The sequence below is a fragment of the Rhinatrema bivittatum genome, chromosome 10 (genome assembly GCF_901001135.1).
Source record: "Rhinatrema bivittatum chromosome 10, aRhiBiv1.1, whole genome shotgun sequence".
Lineage (NCBI taxonomy): Eukaryota > Metazoa > Chordata > Amphibia > Gymnophiona > Rhinatrematidae > Rhinatrema > Rhinatrema bivittatum.
In genome coordinates this window covers 123,385,632-123,398,023 of record NC_042624.1, presented here as the reverse complement: position 1 = coordinate 123,398,023, position 12,392 = coordinate 123,385,632, and the positions used below count along the sequence as shown (strand labels likewise).

Below are 12,392 nucleotides of genomic sequence, written 5' to 3'. Positions count from 1 at the left end.
TCTCAGCCTTTCATTTAAGTCACAGTGGAGCTCCCGGCTTTTCCAAATTTATCGTCCAATGTCCTGCACACGAGAGAGCTTCGTCGTTTGGATGTTAGACTCTCTTTTATGCTATTTGGAGGTCACATATCCTTTCAAAGTTTCAGATCATTTGTTTGTCTCGTGGAGCGGTCCCAAGAAGGGTCAGAAAGCTTCTAAGCCAACGATTGCCCGATGGTTGAAAGAGGCTATTTCGTCTGCTTACATTTGTAGAGGGCGACCCGTTCCTGAGCGTTTGAAAGCCCATTCCATTCACTCGCAGGCGGCTTCTTGGGCTGAATGTCAGTTGGTTTCCCCACAAGAAATTTATAGAGTGGTTACCTGGAAAATGCTTCATACATTTGCTCGTCACTATCGCTTGGATGTTCAGGCTCCAGATGTCAGCAATTTTGGCAGTGGGTTCTTCGTGCGGGACTATCAACGTCCTACCCTGTCTAGGGAAGCTTTGATACATCCCACAGTCTGGACTGATCTGGGTACGTACAGGGAAAAGAAAATTGGTTCTTGCCTGCTAATTTTCGTTCCTGTAGTACCACGAATCAGTCCAGACGCCTGCCCGAGGAGGCTTCTAGAAGAGTCCACGCTCATATTCAGTTTTATTGCAGAAGGCTAAGGAAGAAGACTACAGGTTGCTTTCCTGTTCAATTCTGTACTTCTATTTTTAATGTTGAATTTTGCTTGATTTGTTATTACTGTTCTGCTTGGATAATCTCTATACTGAAGGGATGCAGGTGGCATACCAGGTTATGAGAGGGTGCCCTTTGAGCTTTTCTCTGCCTCCGTCTGCTGGTAGGGATGCAAAACCCACTCATCTGAACTGATCTGGGTATGAACAGAAAAGGGGGTTTAAACTCACCAAAAGCATTCCTTCCCGTGTTGGCAGGTGGTGATGGTTTTTTCTTTTGCAATAGCCCTTAGTGAAAGAATCTCACTTGTGTGATTCCGTGAACAATGTTGCTTACCCCTCCCGCCTCTCATTCAAAGCTCTTTTATGAAACAGAGGGGTGCTGTAGGCCTGCAACAGCATAGAAAGTACTTGTGAGCAGTAAAAGCCTTTATTTAGGGCTTTCTAGAAAGCTCTGAGTCTGTCCCTTCAGTGCCAAGCATGGCCATATGACATCTCTCTTCAGAGAACACCATTACAGGTAAGTAGCTGTGCTTTTTCCTCTCTTAGCTCTTATGTGTGGAGTTAAATAATAGAACATAGAAATGACGGCAGAAGACAAATAGGCCCTTCCAGTCTGCCCAGCAAGCTTTCACACTTATTTTCTCATACTTATCTGTTACTCCGACCACTGAGTTCAGGGCCTTTATTGGTAACTTTTTGATTCTAATTTCCTTCCACCCCTGCCATTGATGCAGAGAGCAGTTTTGGAGCTGTATCAAAGTGAAGTATAAGGCTTAATGTTTGAGGGTAGTAACCATCGTATCGAGCAAGTTACCCTGGTTTGTATACTCATACTGCTCAGATCAATGCCTTTTTGGTTGTTGTCTGAATATAAATCATCTTTTCTTCATTCTCCTGCCATTTAAGCAGTGAGCTGCACTGGATATGCTTTCCATGTGAAGTAATGGGCTTAAATTTGTTCGGGGTAGAAACCGCCGCAGCAAGCAAGATACTCCCATGCTTATTTGTTTACCCAGACTGTGCAATTCAATCCTTGTGTGAGATACAGAGACTGAAAAGTTCATCATCTGGGCACTGCAGAGCAAGTTTACCCACCACAGAGCCTTGTAATATGTTGGAGTACTTCAGCAAATACTGTTCTTGTCGAGTACTGGGCAATTTCTAGTGTTTTCATGACAGGGCTAGTTACATCTTGCCTGAGAGGGAGACAGGAGAGTACTTTGCAGTGTTGTCCAGAGGTTGCTTAATCCTAAATTTGACAAGTTATTGTTGTCTATTTAATATTTATGTTCTTATGTTCAGAAACTCTGTTTAATGTAACGCCTTAACCGCGACAGTTTTGTTCTATGGAAACCGACCTGATTTGATATTTGTATCGAGAATGTCTGTATATAAAAATTCCAAATAAATAAATGTTTGTGCTTTTTCTTCTCCTTCCCTTAGGGCTGAATGAAAAGGGGCAAGGAGTGAAGCGTCTGAGTTCACGTGGACTCCAAGATGAGAAGATCCCTCCCAAGTCCCCCCGCCCCCGTCGGAACATATGGTTGTCTCGCAGCCAGTCTGACATTTTCTCCCGCAAACCTGGCCGCAAGATCAATGTGCTGGACCCCTACTACACTCCCAACAAAGGAGCAACCCGCAAGGTGAATCCCTTCAATGCCAGGGAGGATCTGAAAGGTGGCAAAGTGAAGTTCTTTGACATGCCGAGCAAATCTGTCATCTCCCTTGTGTTTGACCTGCACTCCCCAGAGGCAGGAGACTGCATGGTGTCCTGCCAGGCTGCACACCATGGGCAGCTCTACAGCTCAGACTGGCAGGACTCTTCTTTCCTCCCTGGCAGGCGCTATCGCTCCCTCCCAGTCTCCCCAGAGCTCTTGCACAAAGACCATGTCCCGTTTGCCACCCTGGAAGAAAAAGTAGCAAAGGTCAACCCTGCACAGCTGGGAGTGGAGGTGGAGCAGAAACTTCTGTGCAGCCTCAAGTACAGTGTTGCTGAGATCCCACCCTACCGTCTCAGCTCGGCCAGGCCCAAGTCTCCTTCCTGGATTGAGGAGGACATGGACTGTTTCGACAGCCCTGCCACGAAGGTGGAGAATGGGCTTTGCCCAGAGCGCTCTCCAGCTGAAGGGGTGTCTGTTAATGCCCAAGAAGTGTCAGCTCGCAGCTCGGGGGCCTCCTCAGGGGTTTTCTTGAGCTGCACCTCATCCGAGGACATGGAAGTGGAAGAAGAGCTGCAGAGGAGCTCTCTGGCCAGTGCAAGCATTGTCACAGCCTCCCCGGTGTTCTTGTCATGTGAGACACTGAACAGGCAGGGCAGTGACTCGGTCTTCTGCCCCTATAACTTGACTTCGGTAAGCAGGTGACTGGGACAAGGGAAGGAGTCCTAGGCAGGACCTCTTAGTGCCTTAAAATCCAGCTGCACAGGGCAATAATCGTAAGTTTACCTTTTCCCTTCTCGGAGGGCAGCCATATCTTACATACACGTGGGCTTTCTTGATGGAGCCTGGTACGTCGTGTGGTAAAATGGAGAGCATCATGTTTTCTCTCTATGGCTGCTGTGCTATTGGAAGCAAAGGCTCAGATTTAACCTGATAATGTTCAAGTAGGAAGCAGACTGCTTGAGCCCTTGAAAAGTGGGGAATAGTCCCCAGCGCAGTTACTCCATGGGTTTTTGTTTAGCCAGATGCTGGCCCTACCTCCTTGTATTCCATTTTTCTACTTGTGCCATGAGCCGGATGTTAGTAGCCCTACCCAGGCTCCTGTGGTTGGGTCCCACTAGCATTCCTATCGGTGTTGGATGGGAGGTGTGAACCCCAGAGTGAAGGGTCAGCAGCTAGAGGGATTTAATGGTTATTGAACGTATCTTAAGTGCAGGCCTGGCTTAGGCTGTGCCAAGGATTGTGGAGGGCAGTAAATGGAAAGTGTTGACAAGAGCTGGTGCCTGATCAAGAACAGTCATTAACTTAAATATTTAAGGTTGCTTTTTGGTCATAGATGGTCCAAAATAGTATTTAGTCAGCTTCAGCTTCTTTGCCTGGGATTCAGTGGATATCAGCTATTGAGAAATGTGTTTTGCTGCTGGGAGAGCCAGTTAGTGACAGGTTTAAGTCCAGCAGAGGCGCCATATCCCATTTTGTTGTAACTGGAGGAGAGTGGTAGTTTAATTTCCCCTCTGCCATTGACTTCTCATTTGTGCAGTCACCCTGTAGGCAGAGCTGCAGCAGCTGCTCTCCAAGCATGGGAAAGTGAATGATTTTTACACGCTGCTGCTGCTGCTGCGTGCACTTTACTAGGATTCCCTTCTACTGCTTCCTGCAACACCAACTCTCTTGTAATCACGGGTTACCCCTTCCTGCTCCTACCATTGCAGAGGCTGACCTGATGAAACCCGTCCTCCCCTCTTTAAGCTGTCAGCAAGGCTTAATGTTTGCGGAGTACAAAAGGATAGTCTGGGTCAGGGAGCCTTTCTAACTTTGGATCTGGGCTACCATGGTTTGAGGCTGGTTGCTGCTTCCAGGAACCTTTTTTTTTTTGTAAAGAGTGTAATTTATCTACTTTTAGGTTAGAATCAATGTTTGCACCCAGTTGTTGTTTTAAACGTAAGGAGAGTTCCACCAAGGACCACTTTTTTTTTTTTAAACCATGGATTCCCAAAGCTGCTGTTAAACTTATTTCATGCCTTTCTCCAGTTGTAAAGTGTAGGATAAACTTTCTATTAACCATGTTGGTCTGTACAGACACTTAAATTATGTGCCCCATGCAGCCCTGCTGCTTGTACTGTCTGTCCCTACATTTCTATGCAAGCAGTAAGCTGGCAGGGGCTAAAATCCATTGAAGACACTTTGCAAGATGTTCTATTTTTTGTACTGATGGAGTTTTATATCCATATTTGTAAATAGCTAATATAATTAAAGTTTGCTTAAGTACAGGGACACTGATGTGTGATTATAAAATATCATGGCTGTATACCTCTTTCCATTGCATAGGATTTGGTATATTTGAGTGTGGAAAAATGGTTCTTGGTTTTAAACTCACATGGGGTAGAGTATTATAGCACTAGTGAAGAACCAAAGAAGTCTGTTGCTGTCAATCTGTTGTAAATGGTTTTCTGCTTCTTCACATTAAAGTAAGCTGATGGTTTGCTGCTACTCTGGGCCTTTTCTCTTATTCAGCTAGAGAAATGAAGTGCTTTCCTCTCACACCCACCCTTAAATAAATATTAGGATAAGCTATGCAGCTAAACAATATATTTTCACCCTTCATCCTCTTGGAGTAGCTTTGTTTAGTGTAAAGCTGATATAACTGCAGCAGCAGACACACACTCGGTTGTCCTTTAGTTCAGTTTTCATAGTGGTGTAGGAGTGATGAGTGGTTACGTGTAAGTTTTGTTTAAGCAAAGAGGAGGGGAGAGAGGAATAATGCTAGAGCAGCTGGTGCTTCCAGTTGCAACTGAACAGGGAGCTCCCTTTCCAAAGGGAAAATAGAGGTAGGTGTAGAGTAAGTGCCAGCCCCAGCCTGCTGGGGCCAAGGGGTGCCTGTCTGTCTTCAGTGCAACATCAAACCACACTTGTCAGGACTAAGGACAAGGTCATGCTGATGAATCCAGACCCACAATTACCTGACATAACACTAAACTTTTCTAGTCCTTTTATTACAGTTCCTTACCATCAATACCATTAAACTATATTAGAGACACAACTGGTCCTTTAGTGCAGGGATGCTCTACCCTGTGCTTGGCCATTTGTGTTTTTAGGATCTCCTGCATGAAAAAAATATATACAAACAACTCTTAGGCCAAGTCATGAGAGATGTCCTGCGAGCGCCCCTCTCCTCCAGGATGCACTTGCAGTGCCTTTTTAAAGATAAAGAATAAGAAGTTAGAGCCCTCCCTGAGGGCTGTTACAGATTAACATTGCACATGTTCTCCAGTTCCCACCCTAGGCTGGGCCCTGCACCAGCTTTAGCTTCTGACTATGGGCCCTAGAGGACTTGGAGAACATGCTTTTCACAATCTGCAGTGGCACTGCTTTCCCACTTAAGTAGACCTTATTGTGACAGTCTGGCAGCCAGGGCCCTGTTTCTACCATCTTGGTTGCCCCTTTCTTCACCATACAGACATATGCCATAATATAGCCAGTCATGAATGCATCAAAGCCAGCTCGATGAATGCCCCCCTCCCCCTGTCCTCTCTTTGTCCTCTCCTCACCCTCTTCTCCTGTGGGAACAGTAGGAGCTTGGTCCTGGGCCCTAACTGTCATGGCTGTAGTCACTTCCATTCCCAGCAGCTCTGCCGCTGCTTCCTCCTGCATGTGCTCAGACGCTCCCCCCTGCTCCAGACTGGGGTCACATTCTCCCTCTATGTCACTGCTGGTGCTATTGCTTGGCTTGTGCTCGGGGCTCAGAGGGAGAGAGCAGTCTTTGGGCTCACAGCTTGAGAGCGTACAGGTTTGCTTCTGCGGGGGGCTCCCATCTTGCTCCATGAACTCAGGTGGTGCTGTTTCAACGTTCTGCTTCCGCTTCCTCCTGTTTCGCCGTTTTTTCCGCTTTTCCCCTTTTTCGTCTTCATCAATGATCAGGTCGATGTTGTGAGACTGAGCACAGTTCAGCCCATATGGGCACCAGCCATAGGCCTTCAAAAGCAAAGAAGTGACTCATCAGCGTCAGCCACCCTCCCTTCCTACCACCCAAGCAACCCTCACATGGCCAGAAGCCCTCCCCCGCTACCACCAGCCACCCTCCCTTCCTACCACCCAAGCAACCCTCACATGGCCAGAAGCCCTCCCCCACTACCACCAGCCACAGCCACCCTCCCTTCCTACCACACAAGCAACCCTCACATGGCCAGAAGCCCTCCCCCCCCCCCTACCACCAGCCACCCTCCCTTCCTACCACCCAAGCAACCCTCACATGGCCAGAAGCCCTCCCCCGCTTCCTTACCGAGAAGGTCTCACACACGACCACCACCCACACCACCCTCCCTTCCTACCACCCAAGCAACCCTCACATGGCCAGAAGCCCTCCCCCCCTCCTTACCGAGAAGGTCTCACACACGACCACCACTCCTGCCTCAGGCTTCCTACTTGCAGGAGGCAGAGAGCAGTAGCGGTAATCGATATATGCAGACATGCTGGCAGGGTAGTTACAGAACTCGACTGATAAGTAGGTGCCGTCACCATCCATCCGCTTACAGTTCTCCCGTTTGCTGAAACAGAACAGAAATCCCATCTTTCTCTGGAAATGATACTCAGCTCATCATATTTATAAGCAGCATTCTGAGCTCAGGGCGAGTAGTAATTCCCCACTTTGTAAGGAGCATGTGGTAGCACCTGGCTACGCTAGGGCACAGGGAGAGGGTTACACACGTGTATGGCCATGCTCATGTCTGCTCCAACCCCTATCTTATACACACAAATATTTCACCTCTGTGCACTATACCCACCCCTACTATGACTAAACCACAACTGGAGAAAACTGACAGCTAATGTATGCACAGGAATAAGCCTCCCATTTCCTCCACAACTACCCTACTTTGAAACCTTCCTCAAGTCTGTTTAGACAGTAAACAAGTACAGATGACAGCAGAAAAACAGCAAAGCCATCCAGCCACACTGCTAAGAAGGGTAGATTAACTCTATTAGCTGGAAGGAAGACAGGGTTCCTCAGTAATGTTATGACAAACAATAGAAGGATAGATACAAGCTCTATGCCTAGAAGCTACCAAGATAAAAACTATGATGAATAGAGAAAAGAAACCTCTACCCTTCCACTACTCCACTCTCAAAAACATACAGGATAGGAAAATTGGTTCTTACCTGCCAATTTTCATTCCTGTAGTACCACAGATCACTCCTGGGTTTATGTATCCATGCCAGCAGATGGAGACTGAGAAAGTTTAACTAAGACTGCTTGATAAGCACTGGTGCCACCTGCAGTTCCTCAGTATTGATATGTACCCAGCACAAAAACTCACTTACAAAATCTTGAAAACATTTGTTAAAGCTCTGAAGAAAAATCTGCATAACAAGAAGAGCACAGCGGAGCAGAAGACTCTCCACCTCCATCAAGCAGGCGGGCTCTGGCCTGATCTGTGGTACTACAGGAACGAAAATTAGCAGGTAAGAACCAATTTTCCTTTCCCTGTACGTACCAGGATCAGTCCAGACTCCTGGGATGTACCAAAGCCCCTTACGCGGGGTGGGACCTGGAGAGTCCCACTTGCAAAACACTCTCACCGGAGGAATGGGTTTCCGGATTCCAGACATCTAGGCAATGACGACTCTAAAAAGTATGCAGTGACTTCCATGTAGTCATCCAACAAATCTCGTGTGGCAACACCAAGTTGCCACACGCCCACAAGGCCGCTTGCTATCAAGTAGAATGAGACGTAAACCATCCAGCAGCTGGAGGCCCTTAAGAATATAGGCTGACCCAATACCCTCCTTGAGCCACCTCGCAATGGTAGCATTGGAAGCCTGGAGCCCTTTCTTTGCGCCACTCCACAAAACATAGGTGATCAGATCTCCAAAAGACATTGGTCACCTCCAGATATCTCAGTAAGGCCCTCCAAACGCCTGAGTTCCCTCACCTGAGAAGCAGCCTCCAAATTGGGAAAAGCTGGAAGTTCGGCTGTCTGATTAACATGAAAAGCCAAGACCACCTAGGGAAGGAAAGATGGAACCGTCCGGAAGGACACCTCCAAATCCGAAATGTGTAGGAACCGGGTCCCTTACAAGATAAAGCCTGCAACTCTGATATTATCCCCACCGAACAAATGGCTACCAGGAAAACAACCTTCAAGGTCAAATCCTTAAGAGTCTCCTTACAAAGAGGCCCAAAAGGTGGTTCACACAAAGCTCAAAGGACCAGATTAAGATTCCAAGATGGGCAGACCTTCCGTAGCGAGGATGTAAATTCTTGACGCCTCAAAGAAACCCTACAGCATCAGGATGAGAGAAAGATCTTTCGTCAATCATCCCTTGCTATGAGGTCAGAGCTGCTACCTGAACTCTGAGAGAGTTAAAGGCCAAGCCATCTTGCAGGAAGGATAAAATCTGGGACACCAAAGCCTGCAATGCAGCAACATCACCTTTGGCCACACCCCAAGCCTCAAAAGCCTTCCAGGCTCGGACATAAGACAACATGGGAGATGTGCACCTTGCATGCAGAATGGTAGTAATAACCGGCTCTAGGTACCTTAAACATCGCCTCTCAAAAGCCAAGCTGCTAGATAGAAGCAATCTGCCTAATTGAAAAATATGGGACCTTGCGGGAGCAGATGAGTGAGGTGACTGAACCATATTGGACCGTCCACAGCCAAGTTAAGTTCTGCAAACCACGGGAGACGTGGCTACTCCCCAGGTGTGTCTCTATTCTGCACAAAATCTTGCCCACCGGAAGCCATGGAGGAAACACGTAAAGTAGAACTCTGAGGCCAAGGAATCACTAGAGCATTGACTCCCTCGGCTCCGTAGTCTCGTCTGCATCTGAAAAATTGTAGCAGTTTTGCATTGTGGCGAGACACCATCAAATCTACAGGTGGACAATCCCACTTCTCGCGAATGAGCTGCATCGCCGACTCTGACCGTTCCCATTTGCCCGGATCTAGAAGAGTGTGACTTAATGGGGCAACGAGAATGTCATGGCGGATTTTCTATCTGCAGGAGACAGAGAAATCCTGAGGAAATGCAGGTGCACTAGGGATTATAAAACAGTGTCAGCTAAACTTTCTCTTTCTCCATCTGCTGGTATGGATGCATAAACCCAGGAGTCTGGAATGATCCGGGTAGGTACAGGGAACCTGGGTTTAGTTCACTCCCAGCCCTCCTCCCTTTCCATGTCTAATCACTACCACCAAGGCCACTGCTCTAACATTTGGCCTCCTCTGTCCCCCACATGGCTGGCCAGACAGCTGCATTTGTATTAGGATATCTAGTCATTATTGTACTTGCAGCCTGCCACAGAGATTCAGCTACTGGTTTAATTGTATAATCACAGCTTTTGAGTGTAGCCCATGCCCATTTCCCATAACTAAACAAATGATGACAAAAGGAGCATCAAAAGTGCTGCTTCAGTACTCAGGATTCTGGCAAGAGCCTGACCTGATCCTTACCATTTCTTGTAGGCATACTCCAGATACGAGGCCACAAAACGGGTCTCAAACTCTGAGGCATACTTGGTGTCATAAATCCCAGCAGGGAACATTTCGAAGAGGTCAGCCGTGAAGGTACCCAGGTTGTCTGGCAGGTGTGCGTAGAAGCACTGGTACAAGAATGCTAGGTCAATCAGCCCATTATGAAGAATCAGAGGCTTCTGAGCACGGAGAATCTCTAGGAAGAAGCCCCGCACACTCTGGCCACGGCTTTCATCACCCTGAGAGACCAAGTAACATAAGGGTCATGATATAAGAAGAACCAAACACTCAGAAAGATCAGTGGTGAATGAGGCTAATGTGGCAGAGGAGAGAGAGAGAAATGGCAGTGACAATAGTCTTTTCTCAAGCTAATTTACAGCACTTGTACGTCATCTAACACTAGGCCAAAGTTTTCCTAAATGTGTACTAATAACCCCCTATAGGCCAATCAGATTTCCAGGCTATCTACAAGGAATATGCATGAAGTTTGTATACACTGATAACCCAGTATATGCCAATTTCTCATGTACATTGATGATATCCATGAAACTCTCTCTGTTTCAAAACATTGTGTGCTGACCTCTTACAAAAATGATGCAGTAACGTCCAAGGGTACAGTGCTAGGCCAGAGATTCTGAGGTGAATGGTACACTGGAAGTCAGGAAGGAGCCAACTATAAATACATAATGTTTATTCCCCTGATTAATCTCCAGCGATAGCTGGCAGAGAAGCAGAAGCTCGCCTTCCTTCCTTCAACAACTCTCTAACTTATTGCCCTTCTTAGAGAAAATCTTGTACAAAGGATGTGTGTATACTTGTGTGCACAGATACTTGTGTGCACAGAAAGCTCAGCTTTTAGCCCTTGCATTTGGGGATCCTGAGTATCCCTTGTGGAGAGAATTTATATATGGGTGCACAAAGCTCACCTTGTTACTATGTGGTAGGGGAGACCCTGTGAAAACTGCTTATGAAGAGGTGTGTGCGCACAGAGCTCACCTTGTGATAGGGAATACCCTGTGAAAACTGCTTATGAAGAGGTGTGTGCGCACAGAGCTCACCTTGTGATAGGGAATACCCTGTGAAAACTGCTTATGAAGAGGTGTGCGCACAGAGCTCACCTTGTCATTGCCCTTGATAGGGAATACCCTGAGAATACTGCTTATGAAGAGGTGTGCGCACAGAGCTCACCTTGTCATTGCCCTTGATAGGGAATACCCTGAGAATACTGCTTATGAAGAGGTGTGCGCACAGAGCTCACCTTGTCATTGCCCTTGATAGGGAATACCCTGAGAATACTGCTTATGAAGAGGTGTGCGCACAGAGCTCACCTTGTCATTGCCCTTGATAGGGAATACCCTGAGAATACTGCTTATGAAGAGGTGTGCGCACAGAGCTCACCTTGTCATTGCCCTTGTGATAGGGAATACCCTGAGAATACTGCTTATGAAGAGGTGTGCGCACAGAGCTCACCTTGTCATTGCCCTTGTGATAGGGAATACCCTGAGAATACTGCTTGTTGAAGTCGAAGCCGTGCTGCACTAAGAACTGCACAGACTGAGGCTCGATGATGTATTCCTCCATGCACAGCAGGGTCAGGTTGTAGATCTGGGAGAGATATGTGTGCTCAGCCTGCAGCGGAGCAAAGTTTAATGCCATTAATACTTACAGCTGTATCATACCATACACATGAAGTACAGGACTTCAATAAACCACACATCTAAAGGAAAGGCTTCTCTACACCTGTGTGTACAATAATCACTCTCACAGTTTATTATAAAGAATGGATGACTCACCTCTCTGTAACACTTACATGCAGCAAGGAGGCATGGAACATGCCATAAATACCTAGAGAAAAGCTGCTTCAATACAAAGCGAAAAAATGAATCAAGAACCCCCTGATTACTACTTATAACCACTCAAAGACATCAAGCATTTTCAACCTGTGTCATTACAGATGACAAACATTCACCGAACTACCTATCCCATCACAAGAAAAGCTGCAAGACCTGCAAACACAAATCCAGCCAAGTACATGGATCAATTAACGCGAGGCCAGCAATGGTGTAGCCTTCATCCAGTGCAAGAAATGTCCCAACAAATGGTGTGGGCGAGACCAAGAAAAAAAGAGTGAGATCCCAGGATCTCACTCTTTTCTTGCACGTGTGTGGATACTATTGATTTAGAGTGCAAGCAGTGCTCCAGTGTGTTAGTGGGCGATACCAAACCAGCCATCCTAGGTTCCCTGTATCTGACCAATAGTAGCACTTCCCTCATGCAGGGCAGTTAGTCTCACTGATCTGTACAAGTCTTTAAAAGGAAAATTGGTTCTTACCTGCTAATTTTCGTTCCTGTAGTACCACAGATCAGTTCAGACTCCTGCCAGTAGATGGAGACAGAACGTTTCACTGACACTGTACATAACCCAGTGTGCCACTTGCAGTCCCTCATTATTGATCTATTCCCAAGCCAAGATGACAGCAACTACCATAAATTTCAAAGCAAACTTCCTCCCCTCCAACAAGCAGGAAGAAGGTGAAGTTGCCCAAAAAAACAGAAAACTCTTTTCCTAGATTTAACATAAATGGATCAGCATCG

At 46.8% G+C, this 12,392-nt stretch overlaps 2 protein-coding genes across 12 annotated transcripts in view; one reads left to right on the top strand and one right to left on the bottom strand.

Annotated features, from left to right (window-relative positions):
* The window catches only part of LOC115100034 (dual specificity testis-specific protein kinase 2-like), a 122,455-nt gene extending 117,640 nt beyond the window's left edge, over positions 1-4,815 (top strand). For all 4 annotated transcript variants that reach the window (XM_029618172.1, XM_029618171.1, XM_029618174.1 and 1 more), the window contains one exon: positions 2,111-4,815. In XM_029618172.1, the coding sequence (XP_029474032.1) occupies positions 2,111-3,030 (920 nt within the window). In that variant the 3' untranslated portion in view covers positions 3,031-4,815. The remainder of the gene's footprint in view (positions 1-2,110) is intronic.
* The window catches only part of LOC115100035 (target of EGR1 protein 1-like), a 27,259-nt gene continuing 19,471 nt past the window's right edge, over positions 4,605-12,392 (bottom strand). For all 8 annotated transcript variants that reach the window (XM_029618176.1, XM_029618177.1, XM_029618180.1 and 5 more), the window contains 4 exons: positions 11,268-11,426; positions 9,777-10,036; positions 6,701-6,869; positions 4,605-6,297 (listed from right to left, as the gene is read on the bottom strand). In XM_029618176.1, coding sequence (XP_029474036.1) covers positions 5,605-6,297; positions 6,701-6,869; positions 9,777-10,036; positions 11,268-11,426 — 1,281 coding nt within the window. In that variant the 3' untranslated portion in view covers positions 4,605-5,604. The remainder of the gene's footprint in view (positions 6,298-6,700; positions 6,870-9,776; positions 10,037-11,267; positions 11,427-12,392) is intronic.